Below are 25287 nucleotides of genomic sequence, written 5' to 3'. Positions count from 1 at the left end.
TCAAGACTGATGCTCTACCACTTGAACCACATCTCCCCTTCCAGCTTTTTGGTGGTTAATTGGAGATAAGTCTTGGAAATTTTTCTGCCCCAACTGGCTTCCAAACATCATTCTCAGATTTTAACATCAGAGTAGGTAAGATTACAGACATGAGAAATTAGTGAGTACCCAGAAATTTCTGTTTTTTTTTTATGTCTTGCTTTTTCTGGAAGATTAATCATCAAACAATGTACTGAGTAGGTAAATGAACTTATCACCAACAATTTCTGGAATTCTACTGGGCATCTGTGTCTCAGTCCTGGAATATTAGCCACGTAGGAAGTAAGATCTCAGGATCCAGGTTCAAAGCAATCCTGGGCAGGAAGATCCACGAGACTCATCTTGAAGTAAATACCAAACAACTAAAAGAACAGCTGTGGCTCAAGTGGTAGAGTGCTAGCCTTTTAGCACAGGGACAGTGACTAGGCCCTAGAACTGTCACCACCAACACTACTACTACTACTACTACTAATAGTTAATGAAGCTAGCCAGGTACCCATTTCTGAAACCCATAATACTAGCTACTTCAGAGGCTGAGATTTGAGGATTTCAAGCTCTGAGTCATCAGTACATATAGCAAAGTCCATGAAACTCTTTATCTCCAAATAACCACCAAAAAGCTCAAAGGAAGGTGTCACTCAAGTGATAGAGCACTAGTCTAGAGTAAAAAAGAAAAACTCAGGGACAACAGCCAGTCCTTGAGATCAAGCCCCAACACCACCTTTCAACACACACACACACACACACACACACACACACACACACACACACACACACACACAAATTAACAAAATTATCACTTTGATTTGTAGTTTAAATTTTTCCTTGGGATTCAGCCATGTGTACCTTTCCTAACAGCTGCTCAGAGGCTCAGCCTCTCCATGTTAAATCTCAGATGATCACAATACTCTTTATTTTTGTAGAGATAAACACAGAAAACAGCAGATGTGCTGAAATTATAGCCAAGCATCCTGGTGCCGGAGGTAATGCAGAATAATTTTGCGGGAGTAATCCCATATTCCTCACGATCATTCAAGATTTGTGGCCCATAACATCGTTTAGAGGTCAGGGATTCTGTTTCTCAAGTCTGATTTGAGCCTCCTGACACCTATGACTCTCTGCAGCAGGAATATGCAAATGCATGTAATGAGCAGGAAATGCAAGCCAGGTACAGGTGATCACACCAGTAGTCCTAGCCACTCAGGAGGCTGAGATCTGAGGGTGGCAGTTCAAGGCCAGCTAGGGCATAAAAGTCCCTGGGACTCTGATTACCAATAACCTACTCAGAAAATCCCGGAAGTAGTGTTTTTTTTTAAACTTTTTTTTAATAGCATTAGGATTTTTTTTTTAATTTTTGTTTCCTCAGATTCATTCTTCTTCTTCTTCTTCTTCTTCTTCTTCTTCTTCTTCTTCTTCTTCTTCTTCTTCTTCTTCTTCTTCTTCTTCTTCTCCTTCTTCTTCTCCTTCTTCTTTTTTTTTTTGCCAGTCCTGGGCTTAGACTCAGTCAGGGCCTGAGCACTGTCCCTGGCTTCTTTTTGCTCAAGGCTAGCATTCTGCTACTTGAGCCACAGTGCCACTTCTGGTCATTTTCTATATATGTGGTGCTGGGGAATCGAACCCAGGCTTCATGTATAGGAGGCAAGCATTCTTGCCACTAGGCCATATTCCCAGCCCCCCGGAAGTAGTGTTGTAACTTCAGTGCTAGATCCCTAGCATTGATTACAAAGAAAGTCTGAGAAAGAAATCAGGACCTGTGTTTCAGCCTCAGAATCAGCCAAATAAACAAACAAATAAATAGAATAGGATAGAAAAAATAAAATAGAATAGAATGGAATAGAAAATGCAGGTAAAATTGTTTTTCCCTGAAATTAGAATCAAGAATTCCATACTGAGCTCTTGAGTTTTGGTACATCTGACCTTTTAGCAGCAACCCTGGATGAAAACCAGGTACCACACACACAGAAGCTGGTCTCCAAATAGAATCTGGCTCCTCAATGAATCCTTCCCAAATGAAGATGAGCCAGGGACCACTCCAGGGATGAAGTGAGCACAGTTACATCAAGGCAGAGGCAGCAACCACCAACATGAGCAGATAGGTGTGCATGGGAGACTGGTCCCAGGGAAAGAAGAAACTAAGGGAAGTCACTGGTGTGTCAAACCTTACAGAGCTTGTGTTAGGAAATTTTTTTTTTTTTATGAGAATCGGAGAGGAAATTGAAGATCTCGGTTACATGCTTCTATCTCTTTTTCCTAATATTATAAAAGTGAAATTGATTTTATATGTTTTAAGAATTGCTGAAAGAATGAAGTGAGATGAACTGCATATTTTTAATACCTTTAGTTTTATCTGAGGCATTTTTGCTTTATTTAGACCTAAAAACCTGCAGTTAAATGGTTCTAGAAAGAAACTGGGCTTTTGACTCCTAAAAATGACCAAAGAAGGACTCAGTCAAGAGGCATAGGACAAGGGGCCTCCTGGGTACAGGAGAGCAGAAAGCTGTGGCGCCCCAGCCCTGTCCACATGACAGCCCTCCACACTGTTATATGGTTACCTGCGTGGACAAACTCTGATCATGCCTCTGAATCCTCTTGTGGTCCTCTCTACATACTTCTAGTTTTAGCAAAGAATTCTGCTAAGTCAGATTTTGTTCTATTACTGATTTTTGCTTTTGGTAATATTGGAACTTGCACTCAGGGTGTTGTGCTTGCTAAGCAATTCCTGCACCATCGGAGTCATACTGCCAACTCCTTTGCTCTGGCTATTTTTCAAAATCTGTCTTCTTTCTTTCTTAGGCTAGTCTCCAAAACTATCCCTCAGAATAGCTAGTCTTACAAGTATGACACACTGCTTCTGACAAAAACTTCCTGTTCTTTATATCTGTTCATCCTTCATACTGATCAGATTCCTCTTCCACCATGCACCATTGATGTCTGACCACTCTGGCAAATGGTTATCAAGAATTGTGTCAGGTCTATTTAGCCTGAATCACCAAGTATTGTTTTTCTTTGTGGGCCTTCCATCCTTACCCTTCTCTCATGAGTGGAAATGAATTCCCACTAGCTCTTACCATTGCTGCCCTTGGGGTTGAGTAAATCTACATCCCTTAGTGCAAGAATCCATTGCAGTAGTCCCTATCCCTGTCCCAAGGTCCTTGAGCAAATATTGCTAGTTGGACTTCAACAAGTTTCAGTTAACTTCTGTATTTCTTTGTATTTTGTTGTTTTTGTTGTGCTGAGATTCAATTCAGGACCTTGTGCTTGTAACCTAGGTGTTCGTCCCTATGAGCTATGCCTCCAGCCACTTCTTTGCCTTGGTGAATTTCATGACTGGTACTTGCTTTATGCCCAGGCTGGCATGAATGTCCCTCCTCCAAGTTATGCTTCCCAGTGTTATAGGGTGAAAACAGGCACATGCCCCCAATCCAGCCGTCATTAAAGACTCTATTTAACTTGGATGCCTGGGTTGGTCTTGGACTGTGATACCTCAATCTACCTCCCAAGTAGTAGGATGATATAAGCTTGGACTGTCATTATTGTCCCTGGCGATACACCTGTCTTTTCCCTTCCAGCAGGACAATAGGTGAAGCAGCATTGCACCAAAGTCTTGATGGTGACCCATGGGAGCCTTGGGGCTCTGCCCCCAGTGGCCTCAGCACTGCCTTCCAGATCTCCTGGCAGCAAGAAGATGGGGAATGGGGATGTGTGGAGAATGAAGGCTCCAAAGCTGAGCTTCCTCTCCTAAGCCCCACTTTCCTGACTCACAGTAAAGTTATCTCTGCACTTCAGAAGGGATTTGACACTCATCACTCTTTTGACTTCGTGCAGCAGGACTAGAACTTAAACTCAGGGCTTTTTCTCAAGAATGGCACTGTACTGCTTGAGTCACAATGCCACTTCTAGCTTTCTGCTGGCTAAAAATAAAATGTCTCACAGACTTTCCTGCCCTGGCTGGCTTTGTAAGATGGTCCATCAGATCTCAGACTCATTTGTATCTAGAATTATAGACATGAGTCACCTGTCTCTAACACTTACCAGGCTGGAATCTGCCTTCCTCTCTGCCATGAGCAACATAACCTGCAACGTGGGGCTCAGAGGAGCAGCCATCTTGGGACCCCTCTTGGCTCCCATGCTCTTGAGTACCGTGACAATGCTAGGAACACTCATGAACAGGCTTTTGCGTTTATGTTTGTTTTCATTACTCATTAAATATGTAGGATACTATTGACATGCATTACTTTCTGGAACACTGCCAGAATATTTCTAAAATTGCTAAATTGTTTCATTGATGAAAAGAAGGTAATTGGGGTCTTTTTGAATTTTCACTTTAGTTTGATCTTTTTGTTTTCATTTTGGATTTTATTTTTTATATATATTTTATTATCAAAGTGAATTACAGAGAGGTTACAGTTTCATACATTAGGTATTGGATACATTTCTTGTACTGTTTTTTACCTTGTCCCTCATTCCCCCTCCCCCCTCCCCCCTTCCCTGCCCCCCCCATGAGTTGTTCAGTTCATTTACACCAATTTTGCAAGTATTGCTTTTGTAGTAAAAAATATGGAACGCTTCAGGAATTTGCGTGTCATCCTTGCGCAGGGGCCATGCTAATCTTCTCTGTATCGTTCCAATTTTAGTATATGTGCTGCCGAAGCGAGCACTTCATTTTGGATTTTAATAGTGGTGAGAATATTTTTTTTTTTTTGGCCAGTCCTGGGCCTTGAACTCAGGGCCTCAGCACTGTCCCTGGCTTCTTTTGGCTCAAGGCTAGCACTCTGCCACAGCGCCACTTCTGGCCGTTTTCTGTGTATGTGGTGCTGGGGAATCGAACCCAGGGCCTCATGTATACAAGGCAAGCACTCTTGCCACAAGGCCATATCCCCAGCCCAGTGGTGAGAATATTTATGATTTTTCTGCTTCTTCTGTTTTTTTTTAATTGATGTGTGTCACAGTTGTTAAATAAGAATATTTTTATTGAAATTACTAAACCTTGATAACCCAAGTTATGTAACATTGCAAAGCTTCCTTGGAGAATCTTCTTTCCCTTTGAGATAACATTTTTAATCTCCCTTAATGTGTTTAAAACCTAATATATGACAATTGCATTCTAAGATCTTTAACAAACTTAACAATACTTTTTTTTCCACACCTAGGGGCTGAAGCTCTGGTGATTGTAAAACTACACTAGATTGCTAGTGACTGGAAAGAGATCATTGATGGTATTTTCTTTTGAAATACTTTGTGGAATTCAACAGTCATTCAAAATATCTACCTTAGAATTCTAAAGTAGAGGTTTTACAGTTGCCCCTTGGCCTCCTTTCCAGGAGGTTGTGGGAGAAAACCTTGTGACTGCCTTGGCCCCACCCACCCATTGAGCTTGACCAGACTGAGTGGCAGCTGCTGCTCTCAGCAGCAGACTCTTGGTTCCTTGGAAATTAACAAACCAAAGGGTAGAGGCTGTGGCCTCATTTTGTACCAAGTGAGCCTGACAGGAATTAAACCATAAGACCCTAGGTTTTGGAGAAAGCTACAGGAGAAAAAGAAGCGAAGGTAGGATTTACACAAACTGGAAGACATGACTGCTCCAAGCTATCAGTGTCTATTTATATAGTACCAGTGTCTATTTATAAAACATTTCCTTAAAAATGTTCCTAGAGAGGTGGGGTTCTAGCCATTTCTTACACGTCCCTTCTCTTGTATCCCCTAGGTCATGGTAAAATGCCTTTGGTGGTGGCTGATGGACACATTTTAGTCACATGGCCAACCTTGTATCTTTATTAGAAACCCAGGTTGTCAGAGCTTCCAGTTCCCATGTATAGTGCAGTGTCTGTGAAAGTATCTTCCTCAGGTCATCTGCCCAGATTCTTTTTCACAATAGGAAGCGGGACAGGATTCTCTCTCCAGTCCCATTATATCCTGAGCACAAGTACACCTAACAGATCTCTTGACAACGGGACACCCTGATATCACTGAACACTGGAACAATGTGAGATTATTAGTTTGAAATACCTGGATTACCTTTGGAAAGACTGTCTTTTCCAAAGAAAATTAGCATTATGAGCATTATCTAGTAAAAATTCAGTTGGAAGATTTTGTGTTTATATATATGTATATTTAACATATATGTTAAAATTGTATGGAAAACTGTTAGAGAATTGATATTCATATGACTTATGAAATAATTTCATTTCTGAGGATTTTTGTTTTGCTTTTGTGCAGTTACTAAGTCTTGAAATCAGAGTCTCGTATTTTCCTTAGGCTTTTCCCTCAAGGATGATGTTCTATCTCTTGAGCCACATCTTCCCTTCCAACTTTTGGCTGGTTAATTGGAGATAAGTCCTGGGAATTTTTCTGCCCCAACTGGCTTCCATCCATCATTCTTAGATTTCAACCTCAGATTATGTAAGAATATAGACATGAGAAACTAGCGAGCACCAACCACATTCTGGTTCTTTGTGTCTTGTTTTTTTCTGGAGGATTAAATCATCAGCCAATTTACTAAGTAGGCAGTTGAATCCACCATCAAGCATCCTTGAAACTCTACTGAGCATCTGTGTTTCAATCCTGCAATCAGAAGTATGTAGAAAGTGAGAACTGATGATCAAGGTTCAAAGCCTTTCTGGGCAGGAAAAAATTTTGTTCTCTTCTTGAATTAAATACCAAACAACCGGAAGTGGAGCTGTGGCTCAAGTAGTTGAGTGCTAGTCTTTTAGCACAAATGCTAGGGACAGTTCCTAGGCTCTGATTTCAAGTGCAAAACTGCCACCAGTAATAATAATATTATTATTATTAATAATAATATAGTTAATGAAGCTTGCCAGGTACCCATGTCTGAAGCCTGTCATCCTAGCTTGTCTGGATGCTAAGAAATGATGATTGCAGATCTGAGCCATCAGCATGGGTAGCAAGGTCAATGAGACTACTATTTCCAATTAACCACCAAAAATCTCAAAGCAAGGTATGGTTCAAGTGGTAGGGCAATAGTCTGGAGTTAAGAACACTCAAGGACAACACACAGGCCCAGAGTTCAAGACTCAGGGCCACCTTTATACACACACACACACACACACACACACACACACACACACGCAGAGAGAGAGAGAGATGGACAGAGAGAGAGACAGAGAGAGGAACAACAGAATTAATGAAGCAATCACTTTCTTCTCCTAGTCCTTGATTTGTAGTTTGAACTTTTCCTTCAGATTCATCTATGTGTACCTTCCCTAACAGCTTCTCAGAGGCTCAGCCACTCCATGTTAGCTCTCAGATGACTACAATACTCTTATTTTCACAGGATAGGTACAGAACACAGCAGTTGTATTGAAATGACACTATGGCTAAGCATCCTGGTCCAGGGGCAACTGGGAATTACCTTGAGTGAGTAATCCTACATTCTTCACAATCATTCTAAATTTGTAGTCCCTAACATCCCTTAGAGGTCAGGGATTTTGTTCCTCAGGTCTGATTTGACCTTCTTGACTCTTCTGCAACAGGAATGTGAAAATGCATGTAAAGAGTAGGAATTGTAAGCCAGCCACCAGTGGCTAACACCTGTAACTCTAGCCACTCCAGAGGCTGAGAGGATGGCAGTTCATAGTCAGTTTGAACAGAAAAGCTCATGAGACTTGTTTCCAATAGTGTACATATAAAAAGTTGGAAACAGTGCTGTGACTCAAGTGTCAGATCCCTGGCCTTGATTACAAAGAGCCACAAGGACAGCATTCAGGACCTGTGTTCAAGCCCCAGGATTAGCATGCACACACACACACACACGCACACACACACACACACACATGCCTATGTATATATATGTACATTCATATATATGATATCACACATATATATATGATAGAAAATACCGTTAAAATTGTTGCTCCCTAATGTTAGGATGAAGCATTCCATACTGAGCTCTTGAGTCTTAGTGCATCTGGGCTCTTATAAGCAACCTGGGATAAAAACCAAGTACCATACTCAGAGGCTGGGTGAACTCCAAAAATACAAACTGGCTCCTGAGTGAATCCTTCCCGGTTGAAGATGGAGCCAGGGACCACAGTTCCCGCAATTAAGTGAGAACAGATACAGCAACGCAGAGGGGGCAGCTACCACAATGAGCAGGTGTGCAAGGGAGACTGCAACCAGGGAAAGAAGAAAGCAAGGGAAGTCATTGGAGTGTCAAACTTAGCAAAGCTTATGTTTGGAAACTTTGGTTTTATGAAAATCCTAGAAGAAACTGGAGATCTTGATTACATGCATCTATTTCTTTTTCCTAATCGTATAAATGTGAAAGTGATTTTTATGTGATTTTATAATTGGTGAATGAATGAACTCCATATTTTCAATAACTTTAATTTAACTGAAGCATTCTTGCTTGATTTAGGCTCAACAACCTGCTGTTAAATGATTCTAGAAAGAGGCTGAACATCCTAAAAATGACCAATGGAGGACTCAGGCAGGAGGCACAGGACAAGGGGCCTCCTGAGTGCAGGAGAGCAGAAAGCTGTGATCTTTTGTTGTTGTTGTTTGGCAATATTGGGACTTGAACTCAGGGTCTTGTTCTTGCTAAGCAATTCCTACACCACTAAAGTCACACTGTGAACTATTATGCTTTAGTGTTTTTCAAATACTGACTTTCTTCTTTCTTTCCTGGGATGGCCCCCAACCACTATCTTTCAGAATAGCTAATCTTACAGCTATGACCCACTGCACTTGAAAAAAACATCCTGTTCTTCATACCTGATCAGATTCCACTTCCATCACGCACCACTGATGTCTGACCACTCGGGCTAGTGGTTATGAATAATTGAGTTAGGTGTTTCATTGATGAAAAGAAGGTAATTGGGGTCTTGCCTGAACTGTCACTCCAATTTGATTCTTTTTCTTTTCATTTTGGATTTAATAGTGGTGAAAATATGTATGCTTCCTCTTCTTCTTCTATTATTTTTATTGATGTGTTCCAAGTTTCAAAGTAAGAATATTTTATGGAAGGTACTAGACCTTAATAGCCCAAGTTACACAACATTGCAAAGCTTCCACTTTTCTAGACTTTTCTACTTTCTACTCATGTCTACATTTTTTTTTTGGAAACAAGAGGTTTATTTATTTTACTTTTTTCAGTTCTTTTTTTCTGTTGTTTTTTTCCCCTTTTTAAAAAAGTTTTTATTATAAAACTGTTGTACAGAGAGGTTACAGTTTCATACGTTAGGCATTGGATACATTTCTTGTACTGTTTGTTACCTTGTCCCTCATACCCCCTACATTTTTTTTTAATGGATAGAAATAATGCAACCGGTGAAATAGTAGATTTTCAATCCCCTTTGGCCCAATTCAACTCAACTCACTGGTGTTAAATTAGAAATAATTTTCATTTCATTTATTAGGTATGAACTTTTGGGAAATGATTTACCATCCCCACATCTTGATCTCATCTATTATAAAATGTGGATAACACCAGTGACCATACAGAGTTGTATTTAAATTTAAATGAAATAAGACATCATTGGTATGACTACTTATGTGTTGATTCTTCATCTGAATTCCATGTATGCTTGAGAAATGACATCTAATCAAGTATTAGTACTGGTTCAGATACTGTGACATTATGAAACTGAATATTGATGCTGTATATTACCGGGAGCTGAGCAGTCTTTCACATCTGGAATGTCATAGGATTCATGGGTTGATCTTGATCCTGGGAAACTGTAAAAAGGAAGAGCTAGCTTTCTAGCTTTCTTTTATTTAGTGTGGAACTCTTTCAGACTGTCTCAGAATACATATGCCTATATCCTCCCTCCCTTCTTCCTTCTCTCCCTCCCTCCCTCCTTTCCTTCCTTCTTTCTTTCCTCCCCTCTTCCCCTCCCTCCTTTCCTTCCATCTTTCCTTTCTTCCTTTCTCTTTCTCCTTTCCTTTTCTTTTGCCTCCCTTCATTCTTTCCCCTTTCTCCACAGTCTTCCTCTCTTTCCTTTCAACACTTATCCTAGTTCCCGTGAGCTGGTATCATAGTGATTCTGATTTGTATTTCTCTGATGAGAAATATATACAATATGAAACATCTTTCATTGCTTATTTACTGTTTATACATATTCAAGAGAAGAATATCTACTCAAGTCTCCTTTTGGATATTATTCAATAGAGTAATTTTGTTAGTCATGGTGGTAGTTGATTTTATTTAGGAGCTCTTTATATTGTCTAGGTTTTAGTTCCTCATTATGTCCATGATCTGTAAATGTTTTCTGTGGATTCACCTTCCATTGTGTTCTACAGCCTTTGAATGCATAAAAGTTTTTCATGAGGAGATGTAACTTACCTATTATTTCTATTATTACTCACCATATTTGAAAATCATTGCCATGTCCCGTGTCATAAATATTTTACCTTATGATTTTTTGTTTACTTCTCTTGTATTCTTTACCTTTATGATTAAATGTTTGATTCATTTGATTCATTTCTGTTTCCATGTTACAGGAGAAAAGATGGTTTTCCTGCCATTGTTATTGAAGAGAATCTTCAGTGTTCAATCTTTCATTCTCCTTTGATACTTTTTAAACTCAAGGTATGCAGACTGTATTCTAAGATCTTTAAAGAACTTAACAACCCTTCTTTCCACATCCAGGGCTGAGCTCAGGTGATTGTGAAACAATATTATATTGCTATTGACTGGAAGGAGATCATTGATAGTCTGTTCTTTTCAAAGACTTTTTGGAATTCAACAGAACCACTCAAAATATCTACCTGAGAATTCTAAAGTAGTGGTTTTACAGTTGCCCCTTGGCTTTCTGTTCAGGAGTTTGAGGGAGAAAGCCTGTGACTGCCTTGGCCCCACCTACCCATTGAGCTTGACCAGGCTGAGTGGCAGCTGCTGCTCTCAGCTGCAGACTCTTGGCTCCTTGGATGGAAACAAAACCTAGGGTACAGTCTGCGGCCTAATTTTGTACCAACTGAGCCTGACTGGAATTAAACCAAAAGGCCTTAGCTGCAGGAGAAATAGGAGAGAAGGCGGTGTTTATACAAACTGGAAGACATGAGCCCTCCAAGCTATCATTGTCTATTTATACAGTACCAGTGTCTAGTTAAAAAAAAATGCTCCTAGGGAAGTGGACTTCTTGCCATTTCTTTCACATCCCTACTCTTCTATCCCCCATGTCATGGTAAAATCCCTTTCTCTGATGGTGAGTGAAGGATACATTTTATTTACATTACTAAGCCTGTGTCTTTAAATTTCATGAGGCTCTTATCTCCTATAACCTATGCAGAAAAAGCCAAAAGTAGTGCGGTGGATCAGTGGTAGATGGCTGTTCTTGATTACAATGAGGCAAAGGGACTACACCTATGCCCTGAGATCAAGCCCCAGGGCCAGCAAAAATAATAACTTTAAATAAATAAATAGAATATGCTGGTAAAATTTGTCACTCCCTAAATTGAATTCAAGCATTCCATTCTGAGCTCTTCAGTATTAGGGCATCTGGCCAGGTAGCAGCAACCTGGGATGAACACCAGTTACCATACTCAGGAGCTGGGTTAATTCTCCAAATAGAAACTCCTCAGTGAATACTTCCCAGTTTTGATGGAGCCAGGAATCATAGGTCCAGGTGTGAGGTGAACACCGTTACATTAAGGCAGAGGCAGCAACCACCAAAATGAGCAGGTGTGCAAGGGAGACTGCTCCCAGGGAGAGAAGAAACTAAGGGAAGTCAATAGAGTGTGTAACCTAGCAGAGCTTAGGTTTGGAAACTTTGATTTTATGAGAATCATAGAGGAAATGGAAGGTCTTGATTACAGGCTTCTATTTCTTTTCCCTGATCTTAGAATTATGAAAGTGATTTTTATGTGTTTTTAAAACACGTAAGAGTTGAACTGGGATAAAATGGGTATTCTTAATACTTTTAGATTACTTGAAGAATTTTGCTTGATTTAGGTTTTAAAGGCCACAGCTAAATGATTCTAGCACCAGGCTGAGACTTTTGGCTCCTACTAATGACCATGGGAGGACACAGTCAGGAGACACAGGGCCAGGGGCCTCCTGATTACTGGGGAACAGAAAGTTGTGGTGCCCCAGCCCCTTCCATATGACATACCTTTGTGTTTTGATGGTGGTTACTTGCACGGAACAACTCTGTTCACGCTTCTGAATCCTTTTCTGGTCCTCTCTATACACTTCTAGGTTTAGCAAAGAATCCCGATAAGTCAGTTTTTTTTGCTTTGTTGTTGTTGTTGGGAGTCTTGGGACTTGAACTCAGGGTGTTGTGCTTGCTAAGCAATTCCTGCACCACAGAAATCACACTGCCAATTCATTTTCCATTAGTTATTTTTCAAGATCCATCTTCCTCTTTCTTTCCTAGGCTAGCTCTAGGCACTATCCCTCAGAATAGCTAGTCTTACAGGTATGACCGACTGCACCTGACAAAAACATCCTGTTCTTCATATCTGATCATCCTTGATATCTGATGAAATTCCTCTTCCACCATGCACCATTGATGTCTGACCACTCTGGCCAGTGGTTATCATAATTGTGTCAGGTCTGTTTAACCAGAATCAACCAGTATTGCTTCTTTCTCCTTGTGAGCCTTCCATCCTGACATTCTCTGATGAGTGGAAATGAATTTCTACTAGCTCTTGGGCATGCTGCATTTGAGGTTGAGTGAAATCTCCATGCCTTAGTGCAGGAACACATTGTAGAAGTCCCTATACCGGTCTAAAGGTCCTTGAACAAATATTCCTAGTTGGGCTTATACAAGTTTAATTTAACTGCTGTATTTCTTTGTGTTTCATAGTTTTTATTGTGCTAAGGTTTCGATTCATGGCCCTGTCCTTGTAACCTAGGTGTTCTATGCTATAAGCCCTGCCTCCAGCAACTTCTTTCCGTGTTCAATTTCAAGACTGTTACTTGCTTTATGCCCAGGCTGGCATGAATGTCCCTCCTCATAGTTTTGCTTCCCAGTGTCATAAGGGGATAACAGGTACAAGCCACCATGCCCAGCAATTGTTAGCCTATCTAACTTGGATGCCTGGGCTGGTCTTGAACTGTGATACCCTAATCTCTACCTCCCAAGTAGAAAGGATGGTATAAGCTTGGACCAATCATTATGGTTCTTGGCAGTAATTGCAATACACTTGTCTTTCCCTTCCAGCAGGACAATAGGTGAAGTAGCATGTGTACCAAAGTCTTGATGCTGACCTGTGGGAGCCTTGGGGCTTTGCCCCGAGTGGCCTCAGCACTGCATTCCAGATCTCCTGGCAGCAAGAAGATGGGGAATGGTGATGTGTGGAGAATGAAGGCTCCAAAGCTGAGTTTTCTGTCCTAAGCCCCACTTTCCTGACTTGCAGTAAAGGTATCTCTGCACTTCAGAAGGGATTTGACACTTATCACTCTTTTAACTTTGTGCAGCAGTAGTGGAGCTTAAACTCGGGGCTTTTTCTCTCAGGGATGGCACTGTACCGCTTGAGTTACAGTTCCACTTGTAGCTACTCCTGGGTAAAGATAAAAAGTCTCAGACTTTTCTGCCCAGGTTTGCTTTGGACCATGGTCCTTCAGATCTCAAACTCCTTTGTAGCTAGAATTGCAGGCAGGAGCTACCTTGCCCTATAGTTACCAGGCTGGAATCTGCATTCTTCTCTGCTATGATCAACCTCATCTGCAGCATGAGGTGCAGAGGAGCAGCCATCTTTACACAACCTTTTGCTCCACTCTTTACTACTGTAACTATGCTGCGAATATTTGTGAACTATTTTTTGCATGTATGCATATTTTTCTTTTTCTTAAAATTGTAGGGTATTTTTGACATGCACAACTTTCTGGAACACTGCCAGAATATTTGTACAGTAGTTAAAATGTTTACTCTGTTTATTTGTCATCAAAATAATTGAAGAAAGTAAATAATTGGAGTCTTGTCTGAATTCTCATTTCCATTTGATTGTTTTGGTTTTCAGTGGAGAGTCTATATATGCTTTTTCTGCTCCTTTTGTTATTTTTATTAATATGTGATAGAGGTATTACATGGGAATATTTTAACTGAAAATAGTAATTATCCTGTTGTTAAAGTGTAAACAGTTTCTTGGGGCTGGGAATATTGCCTAGTGGTAGAGTGCTTCCCTTGTGAACCCTGGGTTCAATTCTTCAGTATCACATAAACAGAAAAAGCCTGAAGTGGTGATGTGGCTCAAGTGGTAGAGTACTAGCCTTGAGCAAAAGGAAGCAGGGAACAGTGCTCAAACAGTGAGTTCAAGTCCCATGACTGGCAAAGACAAATTTAAAGAGCTTCTCAAGTAGCAGAGGAAGACAGGAGAGAATCCAGCAGGATGTAGCCGCCAATGTAGATGGAGGTGGATGAAGTGTACTGTGGGCTCTGTGTGCTGGAACCACAGTTTTCTTGAGAGTTTGTTTGGAGGTTCTAGCAGGGGAGCGCAGCTACTCGTATACCCTTGACCAAAGACCAGTCCTCCTCTATCGGGGGTGGTCGTCCTCTTCGACCGAGTGTGCAGCTTTGGGAGGGACGCACATGGAGCAGTGAGGGAGGAAGGGGACACCTGCCTAGCCAGCCAGATCAGCCAAATCAACCCTGGCGATCAATGGGGTGACAGATGTCCCACAGCCAGATGGTCCTCACATCCAGAACCACAGTTTTCTACCCGACTTTCCCTAGGGGATGATGAAATTTATACACCAAACCGTGTTTTTTTGTTGTTGTTGTTTGTTTCTTTGTTTTTGCCATTTCTAGGGCTTGAACTGAGGGCCTAGCCACTGTCCCCAAGCTTCTTTTTCTCAAGCCTAGCACTCTACCACTTGAGCCACAGCACCACTTCTGACGTTTTCTGTGTATGTGCTACTGAGGAATCGAGGTCAGGCTTCATTCATGCTAGGCAAGCATTCTATCACTAAGCCACATTCCAAGAAACACTAAAAATGTTTACTGTCTTTATTCTTACATGAGACATTTAAGACTCTTGAAAAATACATGGGCAATGAAAACATAGCTCTCATGATTTTCCCTCTCTGTTTCACCTTCCAAACTCATAGAACTATTTTCCCACCAAGTCTCAAAACTAGCACTTTAACTCTTTTCCCTTGTGTGATGTTTGTCCTGGGCAACCTACCAGTGTCCTGTCTGTTCCGCACTGCACCATGGCCAGAGGTCTTCACCAGCAGTTGAGGAAGACGCTCCAGACACTAGCTCTGAGTCTTTGGTCCTATAACTCCATTGGACTGCCTCCATCTTGGATGTAAGGAACATATTCCCCCCAGATCATTTCCTAGTAGTAAAATAATGCACGCTTCTCATTACTTTTCTGATCATTTTTTTCTTTTTTAAAACGATGTGCCCTTTTCCTCTTTTGTCAAATTGTACTCCAATCAATGATTGCCTTAGACACAGCCCCAGGAAGCTGATTCCAGTGATCTGCATGACTGGAAGGCCAGAAGACCTCCCACTTCTCCTAGTGAACCATGAGTACATATACGTCTACACTTCAGACCTAATTGCAAGTCTGAATACACACACACACACACACACACACAAACACACACACACACACAAATTAATATAGAGGCATTGAAAACTTAAAGGGACTTCATTTTCATAAAAGTTTAAAATTTTATTAATCTTGAGTCAACACATTATTACATGAATCAGTAATATACATCTATTTATAGTAGTAATTAAAGTAGTGATATCATCTTACAAATTTAAAAAACTATCTTCAAATTTACATCACAATGTGTATCTTCAATGACTTGGTGTAAGATCCTCCATAGGAGGACATGGGGGCTTTGAAGACAATGTGGGTTCTCTGAGCAAGCTGTCCCAGCTAAGTCCTTCCTCATCTCCATCCTGTATCTCACACAGTGGGATAGAGGGTCCAGGAGGCAATTCCACAGAGGTTGTTCTGGTCTCTGGCCAACTTTCCATAGCCATTGACGCCCCAGCTTTTGCCCCAGCTGAAGAAGAGCAAGTTTTATATTTAATAGTTAAAATAATGCACAATGGCTTTAGTAACAGTAACATGCAGACTCCGCAGGCAGAATTGAGATGGGCAGGTGTTCTTCATCCTTTCTTCATCTAAATCTGGTCATGATTTTGGGCCCAATTCCAAAATAATTATATTACATGGGATTATAAAAGCAGAGACAGAATGGTCACATGTGGTACAGAACTTTCAGAATTTAAAAATTGAATGGTAAAACCACAAAATCAATAGCTTAGTGCAGGAAAGCTTGTGGCAGAATCTACTTCTATAGTCACACATTGATAGTTGACTAGAAACAAGATTTGTGAAGCCTGTGTCCAACTATGGACTCTGAACAGTAAATTTTCTTTTGAATTTCTACTACAGATACATTAAGCAATTTATTTCCCCCTCCATACCTCCCTTTCATCCTCCCATCTTCCCTTCCTCCCTTTCTTCTTTTTTCCTTCCTTTATTCATTCCTCCCTTTTCTGGTCTTTCCTTCCTTCCTTCTTTCATTTTGTTTTTGTGATGGTGCTGCACCTTGAACTCAGGACCTGGGTGCTGTTCATTTTGCTCCTTTGTACCCCTTGAGCCACAGCATCACTTCTGATCTTTTGGTGGCTCACTATAGATAAGGGTCTCATGGGCTTTCCTGCCTGGGCTGGCTTTGAAACTTGATGCTCATAGCTCAGCTTTCTGATTAGCTAGCATTAGCTAGCTAGTTATGAACCTCTAACACTGGATGTTTTGGCAATTTCTTACCTGTTCTTGATCAGCCAGTATTTGTTCGTTGCTGTTTCTTTTTCTCCTTCATATCCGTAGCCAACAATCAGAACAGCATGAGTCAATGGGCGTCTGGCACAGTTTTGATCATGATAAAGGCCTAAGAAAGAAAAGCAAAATCTATATGAGGCTCCAGGAACCTGAGAGTGCCTCACTGTGAGGAACAATAAGCAAAGTATTTCTAAATCCACCAAAGTAGTATAAACTCCATGGAAGGCTTCAGAACTATACTATGGAAGCTAGGGAGCTAGGCTGAAAATGGACAGAAATACAAAGGAGCACATATTCCTGGGTAAAAGGCTTGTCTAATAGTGTAGAAGAACACTGCATGAAATCTGGTCATTTTATTTCTAGGAGGTTGCGTAAAATTCAGAGGTCCTTGAGTCAAGAGTGTCTTTTTAGATCTAAATACGAAAGTATCCAGATGTAGTGAGTGGCTCATGTCTGTAATACTAAACACTCAGGAGGCTGAGATCTGAGAACTGCAGCTCAAAGGCAACCTGAGCAGGAAATTCCATGAGGATCATCTCTACTTAACCAGGAAAAGGGTCAACTTGCAGGAATGTCTCAAATAGGACAGTATCACCTTTGAGAGAAAAAGCCAAACTAAAGCACAAGGGCCTGAGTTCAAGACCCAGTAGTGACATAAAGAGAGGAATAAACAAATAAAAATATGCAAAATTAAAAGAATGGGCAATTTATAAATACTCAATACTTGAATAAAATTTAAGTTGTACTACATACAATTAATGATGAAGTTACTTAAAATTGTTATCAAGATGGATATGGACACATGCTTGGAATCATGTCTATTGGGAACATGAAGTCCAAAAGGATTGCATGAAAAGACTGAGAAGCCAGGTGCCATACATGGCCCTAAATATCTCCATCCATTCACACTGAGTACCTAGTCAACTGTTGGGACACTTTTGCAATGCATCTGCATTTTTTTCAACAAAGAGCACACTTACCTCCCTTATAGTACTTGAATGAATCACGGAGCGAATGAACACCAGCAGCGATGGGACCCACAGTGGCCACAGCATGCATAAGAGCTTTCTCATTTGGGGGAATATTGATGAATCCAGTGACATTAGCAACAGATTTCTCAGGGTTATACCTGCAGGGTCCAACCTTTTAAGGGAAAGGGGAAGAGATTTGATTATAGTCATCCAGCTCCTAACGAACACTCCGAACACTCCATTTGCAACTTAGGGTTTCTGATTCAGTGCTGTTATAACGCAGAAGGGGAAATACTGTTATTAGTTGATTTGAAAGTGAAAATCCTCTCATGTTTCTTTGTGCATTATGCTGCTTCTAGCAGTTCATACAAATTGTTCACAACAGACAGATCTTAGATAGAGAATAACATACATATACTTTGTGTTCCATAGAAATCACATCACCTGGATGTCAACCATATGTGTGCACCGGCCCACAGAACTCCAAAAGAGCTCATGACTATAGTGTGATAGAGCAGATAGTTGAGAGAAAAGATCCTATCATTGGCAGTGCAAACTGGGAAGAATAAGTCTCATCTTTCAAGTTGTTCCACTGTCTACAGTTGTGACAATCAAGTGAAAGAGCTGCATTTACCCTTGCTTCATATGGGTAGGATTCCTCTGAGTCCAGGCCTCCGATTTTCTTAATATATTGGTAAGCCCAGTCTGGCCGGCCACCATCACAGCCATAGTTGTCTTTAGAACAGTCCATTAGGTTTTGCTCACTGAGTGACACCAGTTTGCCAGTTTTCTTGAACATCTGTCCTTCTAGCGCACCAGTTGTGGTGAAAGTCCAGCAAGAACCACAGTTTCCCTGTTAAGAGAACGAACATCTTTCACACAAAGAACAAATAACAAGACATTGACATGGGCTCCTAGGTTTGAACATTCTGCAAAAGAAAAAGGAACTCCCTGTCACTCCAGAGTGGGCCAAAGGAAGTGACAACTCTTCCTAGGTTTGCTATGGGCAGTGAAAGGGGCGCCTGTGACGCTGCCATACCTGATCCTTCACATGAGACACGTAGCCTTTCTCTCTCCAGTCCACAGAGGCAGGCAGCTCATCAAGTAGAAATTCCGGGTACATTTGTCCTTCATTGTGCCCATCGGGCTGAAAGTCACTTCCTGTTGGATTAAATTCTATAGTAGTCTTCATGAATTCTTCAGTGGTCTTCAAGAAAGAATAAAGAACATATGGAAAAGCAAGGTCATTTTGTGGAGAACTGAGGAGAGCAAGCCCAGTGGTAAGCAAGGCACATGACACTTACCATGTCTCCAAAGGCGTTAATTTCCATGGTATAGCTATGTTTCCCTTGGCTGTATTCCTCATTGTGCACGGCAATCATTTTATAGTTCTCCTCCCATATTGCTCTCCTGAAAATATCTTCATCCTAGGATTAAACACAAGTGATGACCACTCTGTCTACTAAAATCCAAGCCCTGGTCACTAAAATGGACCTGCAGACAAAGATGGACAGAGACTCTGGCCAGGATGCTGTCCACCTTTGGATGTTTATCTCTAATGTCAGCCCCCATTGTGCTCTTATGACTACTTAGATTACTGCTTCATCAGACTTGGTTTCTAGAAGCTGCTCTCTGGTTATAAAGTCCCATCAGCAAGTCTCTTGTCTCTGGGGTCCCTCTGAACACTTTGGATGTTACCCACCGAGTTGTAGCTTTTCCCATATTTTGTCTTCCACTCCGTCCACTCTGTATCCAAACTGGGATCAAATGTTGGAGCAGCTGAGGCCATTCCCAAGCACAGGATGGCCAGCAACAGACAAGGATCCATACTGAAAACCTGGAAAGGGACATAAAGCCGGGCTCTCATGTGACTCTTGCTTTTGAGCAGCCTTCTTAGCCTCATCTGGAAAATCATGAAGGCTCCCTTGATGACTTAAACCTTAAAATTGGCCTTTCAAATATTTCTTCAAAACTCTGTAGAGGTTTAGCTGTATTGTAGAATTCAAATAGCCAAGTGGAGGTGAGCAGTCAAGTTCTGGGCATAAAGAATATCCTGCCCAGACCTCTAGGGGGTGAAGGAAAGTTTGCAAGGATAATGGTCACTTCCAGTTTGATCACTCAGGCAAAAATCTCAGTAAATGGGATGTCTGATCTCAGCTAGGAGCAATGAAATTTGTCAAAGTTCAGAGACCACTGGCATCTCCTTAGCCAATGCATAGCAGAGGATGGATCAGCTGTGCCTTGGCATCTTCTTGGGGAAGACTCTTCCAGAATACACTTCCTTGACAAAGTAGGAAGACAGCACCCCACATTCCCACAGTTTCTCCATGTCACAACCTGCTGTCCCATTTATGGACTTGGTCATGTCCACAGGGTAATGCAAGCCAACACCCCCAGGACAAGCACTTGGACAGGAGCAGGCTGCTTAGGGGGCTCCAGGCTTAGGTTTGCGTCAGCCCATGTAGGGGTCGAGGTATTGACTGTCCAAGAACATACCTTCTGTTTCTACCTTCATCACATTTTCTTGGAATGTGTGAACCTTACCCAGTATTGATGCACAAGGGAATATTTCCTGGTGGTTCAAGAACAGGTGAGCTTCTCAGTTCAGTTTAAGGGAACCCTTATGGATCCTGACAAGATGCAGACTGAACCAATTGCACAACCTAAGATCTTCTGGATATTGGAATGGCCACACTGGGTTTCTCTCTGCTGCCAACCCACCCCTGCCACCCTTCTCTTCTGTCCCACAATGTCAGTGAGGCAGAAACCAAAGTTGAGTCTGCTTGTGATCTTGTCCCTGAAAGGAACTCTATTCCATCCCTTGTTCCCACCATTCCTCCAAGCGTTGGAATGCTTACCTGAGTCAGAAGCTGTGTAGGAGCACTCTGCAATGCAACTCTCCAAAGACCGCTGTCATAACAGCACTGGCCTGGATAGCAGGTTTTAAAGCCTCAGGACCACTAACTGGCCTGGAGTTCTCCCACCTCCTGAACTATGATTGGCTACTCCAGCCACAAGGCGGGACCTGTTCAGCCTTGGACAAGGTCAGCTTCACTTCTGTCTCCCATGTTCACCCTCTGTTCTTCTGCTATAGAATGCCCTCTGCCTTGGCATCAACCAGCAAGAAGGTCCTTACCAGATGCTGGTACGTTGATATTGAACCCCTCAGACTCTAGATCTGCAAAGCAGCATTTTCTGATGATAAATTACACAATCTGTTGAACTCTGCTACAGCCACAACAAATAATAGAATAGGTACTGCACAAATAGAACAACACATAGAACACATTATCTGTCTTTTTGTCTCTGAAGAGTTCATTTAGCATAGTATTAACAAGGCTTATCCATGTTGTAGCATGTGTCAGAATTTTATTCTTTGTAGACACTGTATTTTGGCTATTGGGTGTTTTAGTTGTTTGGGCATTTTGATAATATTCCTATCAACATAGATGTACAAATATCTTTTGTGTATGTACTTAAAAATGAAATTGCTAAATAAATAACTGCATGCTTGATTTCCATCCTCTATTTTCCACAGTTGATTTACCATTTTCTTTATTAAAACCAATGTTTCCAAATCTAATCACCTCTTCACTGTTTTTTTCTTCTTGTCTTCCTTCTTTTTATCCTTTTTCCTTCCTTCCTTCCTTCCTTCCTTCCTTCCTTCCTTCCTTCCTTCCTTCCTTCCTTCTTCTTTTCTTCCATCATCTCTCTCCTTCCATTTTTTCTTCTCACACTCCATTCTTTCCCATTTCTTTTCTTTCTCCACTCTTTTTCTCCTCCTCTCAGTTCTTATCCTATACCTGTAAGTTGGCATCTCACTGTAATTCTCATTTGTATTCCTGTGATAAGAAATAAATACAATATGAAACATCTTTTCATGTGCTTATTTGCTATTTCTATAGAGAGAGGAGAAGAATATCTACTCAAGTCTCTTTTGGATATTATTCAATAGAGTTTTTTGTTTGTCATAGTGAAAGTGGGTTTCATTTAGGAGCTCTTTATATTATCTCAGTTTTAATTCCTCATTACCTCCATGATTTGTAAATATTTTCTGATGATTCACTTTCCATTCTATTCTAGAGCATTGAGTGTAGAAACGTTTTTCATTAGGAAGAGATCTAACTTATTTATTTTTTTCCATGATTACTTTTACTATAATTGAAAAATCATTGCTAACTCTCATGTCATAAAGCTTTTAGCCTATCTTTTTGTGTACTTCCTTTGATTTATTTACTTTATGCTGAAATGTTTGATTCATCTGATTAATTTATGTACCCACAGTACAGGTGAAAAAATGGCTATTCTATCTTTTTTTAAAAAAATCTTCTTTCCCTAAGAGATAATATTTTCACTCTCTGGTAAGATTTTTTAAATTCAATACATGCAGATTGCATTCTAAGATTTTTCAAGAAGTAGCTCCCTATTTCCACATCCAGGGCTGAGCTCAGGTGTTTGTGAAACTATACTATATTGCTAGTGACTGGAAGGAAATAATTGATGGCCTGTTCTTTTCAAAGACTTTGTGGAATTTGACAAAACCATTAAAAATATCTACCTTAGAATTCTAAAATAGAGGTTTTACAGTTGCCCCTGGGCCTCCTCTCCAGGAGTTAGAGGGAGAAAGCTTGTGACTGCCTTGGCCCCACCCACCCATTGAGCTTGACCAGGCTGAGTGGCAGCTGCTGCTCTCAACAGCAGACTCTTGGTTCCTTGGAAATTAAAAAACCTTAGGGTACAGACTGTGGCCTCATTTAGTACCAAGTGACCCTCACTGGAATTACGCCAAGAAGTCCCTAGCTGCAGGAGAAATAGGGGAGTAGGTGGTGTTCAAAGCAACAAGAAAACCTGAGAAATCTTATGTGAACCCAACACCCTGATGTCCCTTAACACTTCTCCTAGTAGGACAACTGGAGATTATTAGTTTGAAATAACTGGATACTTTTGTAAAGACTGTCTTTTCAAAAGTAAGTCAGCATTATCAGCATTATCCAATAAAAATTCACTTGCAAGATGATGAATATGTACCACTATAAATTTATACACATATATGAAATTATATGGAAAATAGTTAGTGAATTCATATTCATATGACTCATGAAGCAATTTTATTTGTGAGGAGCTCTCTTTGTTTTTGTGCGGGTACTGAGACTTGAATTCCGAGTCTTGATTCTCACTGGGCTTTCCCCCTCAAGGCTGAGGCTCTACCACTTGAGCCATACCTCTGCTTCCAACTTTTTGATGGTTAATTGGAGATAAGTCTTGAGAATTTTTCTGCCCCAACTGGCTTCCAACCATCATTCTCAGATTTCAACCTCAGAGTAGGTAAGTATAAAAACATGAGAAACTAGCAAGCATGCAGAGGTTTCTGGGCTTTTTGTGTCTTGCTTTTTCTAGAAGATTAAATAATCAGTGAATTAACTGGCTAGGCATATGATCCACAATCAAGAATTCATGAAATTCTGCCAAGAGTCTGTGTCTCAATCCTGCAATCTCAGATCTCAGGATCCAAGCTCAAAGCCAGGCTTGGAAGAAATATCCTGGAGAATCATCTTGAATTAAATACCGAACACCTGTAGTAGAGCTGTGGCTCAAGTGGTAGAGGGCTAGACTTTTAGCACAAAAGCTCAGGGACAGTGCCTAGGCCCTGAGTTCAATCCCTTGATCTGCAATCTCTACCATCAATAACAAGAATAAGAATAATTATTAATGAAGCTACTCAGGCGCCTGAGTGTGGAGCTTGTCATCTTAGCTACTCTGGAGGCTGAGATCTGATGATTGGAGATCTGAGCCATCAGTACACATAGTGAAGTCCATGAGACTCTTTTCTCCAATTAACCACCAAAAATCTCAGAGCAAGTTGTGGCTCAAGTGGTAGAGCACTAGTCTAGAGCAAAAAAAGGCTTAAGGACAAGACCTAGTCCTTGAGTTCAAGGCCCAGGACCACCTTTACACACACACACACACACACACACACACACACACACACACACACTATAATTAACGAATCATGAATCTATCACTTTCTTCTCCTAGTCCTTGATTTGTAGTTTGAACTTCTGCTTAGGATTCATCCATGTGTATCTTTCCTAACAGCTTCTTAGAGGCTCAGCCTCTCCATGTTAGATCTCAGATGACCACAACAGTCTTACTTTGGCAGAGATAAGCACAGAACAGAGATGTGTTGAAAGGAAACTGTGGTGGTGCACCCTGGTGCAAGAGGTAATGGGAAATTACCTTGTAGGAATAATCTCACATTTTCACACTCATTCTAGATTTGTGGTTTCTAGCATCCTTTAGAGGTCAGGGATGCTGTTCCTCAGGTCTAATTTCAGCATTCAGATACCCCCCTTGACTCTCCTGTGGCAGGTATATGACAATGCATGTAAAAAGTAGGAAATGCAGGCCATGTACTGGGATTTCATATGAGTAATCCTAGCCACTCAGAAGGCTGAGATCTGTGGATGGAAGTTCAAAGATACTTTGGGCAGAAAAGTCCATGAGACTGTTATTACCAATAATGTACTCAAAAAAAGCTGGAGGTAGTATTGTGGCTCTAGTGGTATAAACAAGCATTCATTACATAGAGGATCAGGGAAAGCACCCAGGACTCGAGTTTCAGCCTCATGACCAGTCAAACAAACAACAAACAAAGAAATAAATGGAACAGAAAATGCAGATAAACATTGTTGCTCCATGAAATTAAGACAAAACATTCCATACTGAGCATTTGAGTCTTAGTGCATTTGGCCTCTTAGCAGAAACTGGGGATAAGTACCAGGTACCATACTCAGAGCCTGGGTTAACTCTCCAAATACAAACTGACTCCTCACTGAATCCTTCCCAGATTTTATGAGAATCATAGAGTATATTTTTCCTAATCTTGTAAATGTGAAAGTGACTTTTATGTGTTTTTAGAATTGGTAAATGAATGAACTGCATATTTTCAATACCTTTAGTTTTAACTGAAGCATTTTTGCTTGATATAGTCTCAAAAACATTCAGTTAAATGATTCTAGGAAGGGGCTGAACTTTTATCTCCTAAAATGACCAATGGAGGACTCAGGCAGGAGGCACAGGACAAGGGGCCTCCTGAGTGCAGGAGAGCAGAAAGCTGTGGCACCCAGCCCTGTCCACTTGCCAGCCCTCCACACTGTGATACGGTTACCTGTGTGGACAAACTCTGATCATGCCTCTGAATCCTCTCTGGTCCTGTCTATACATTTCTAGTTTTAGCAAAGAATCCTGGAATGTGAGTTTTGTTTTCTTTTTTTGGAAGTATTTGCACGTGAACTCAGGGTGTTTTGCTTGCTAAGCAATTCGTGCACCACAGAAATCACATTGTCAACTCCTTTGGCTTTAGTTATATTTCAAATACTGTCTTCCTGCTTTGTTTCCTAGAATAGCCTACAACCACTGTTCTTCAGAATAGCTACCCTAACAGGTATGACACACTGCACCTGATAAAAAAAAATCCTGTTCTTCATATCTGATCATCCATCATATCTGATCAGATTCCTCTTCCACCATGCACCATTGATGACTGACCAATCTGACCAGTTGTTAT

At 40.9% G+C, this 25287-nt stretch overlaps 1 protein-coding gene and 1 non-coding gene across 2 annotated transcripts; both read right to left on the bottom strand.

The window, feature by feature from the left end:
* Positions 1-4590: 4590 nt before the first annotated feature.
* On the bottom strand, positions 4591-4697 carry LOC125341955. Its single transcript, XR_007209115.1, has one exon. It is a non-coding gene; the product is annotated as a U6 spliceosomal RNA (small nuclear RNA).
* An 11167-nt stretch (positions 4698-15864) lies between these two features.
* On the bottom strand, positions 15865-19548 carry LOC125355250 (procathepsin L-like). Its single transcript, XM_048351477.1, has 7 exons — positions 19423-19548; positions 19025-19147; positions 18760-18906; positions 18355-18573; positions 17730-17892; positions 16738-16858; positions 15865-15964 (listed from the first exon to the last, which is right to left on the bottom strand). Exons 1-7 carry the CDS (start codon positions 19546-19548, stop codon positions 15865-15867), a joined length of 999 nt encoding a protein of 332 aa, XP_048207434.1.
* Positions 19549-25287: the final 5739 nt, after the last annotated feature.

Source organism: Perognathus longimembris, chromosome 1 (genome assembly GCF_023159225.1).
Source record: "Perognathus longimembris pacificus isolate PPM17 chromosome 1, ASM2315922v1, whole genome shotgun sequence".
Taxonomy (NCBI): domain Eukaryota; kingdom Metazoa; phylum Chordata; class Mammalia; order Rodentia; family Heteromyidae; genus Perognathus; species Perognathus longimembris.
The sequence above is the reverse complement of the archived record's forward strand: the minus strand, read 5'-3'. Positions and strand labels throughout refer to the sequence as shown.

Bases quoted from the DNA above. Each gene is read 5' to 3' on its own strand.
- LOC125355250 (XM_048351477.1), bottom strand. From the start codon at position 19,548: ATGGATCCTTGTCTGTTGCTGGCCATCCTGTGCTTGGGAATGGCCTCA. The intron at 19,148-19,422 runs GTGGGTAACATC...GTTTAATCCTAG, and splicing joins ATGGGAAAAGCTACAACTCG to GATGAAGATATTTTCAGGAG. The intron at 15,965-16,737 runs GTAAGAAATTGC...GCTCTTCTTCAG, and splicing joins TACTGGCTGATCAAGAACAG to CTGGGGCAAAAGCTGGGGCG.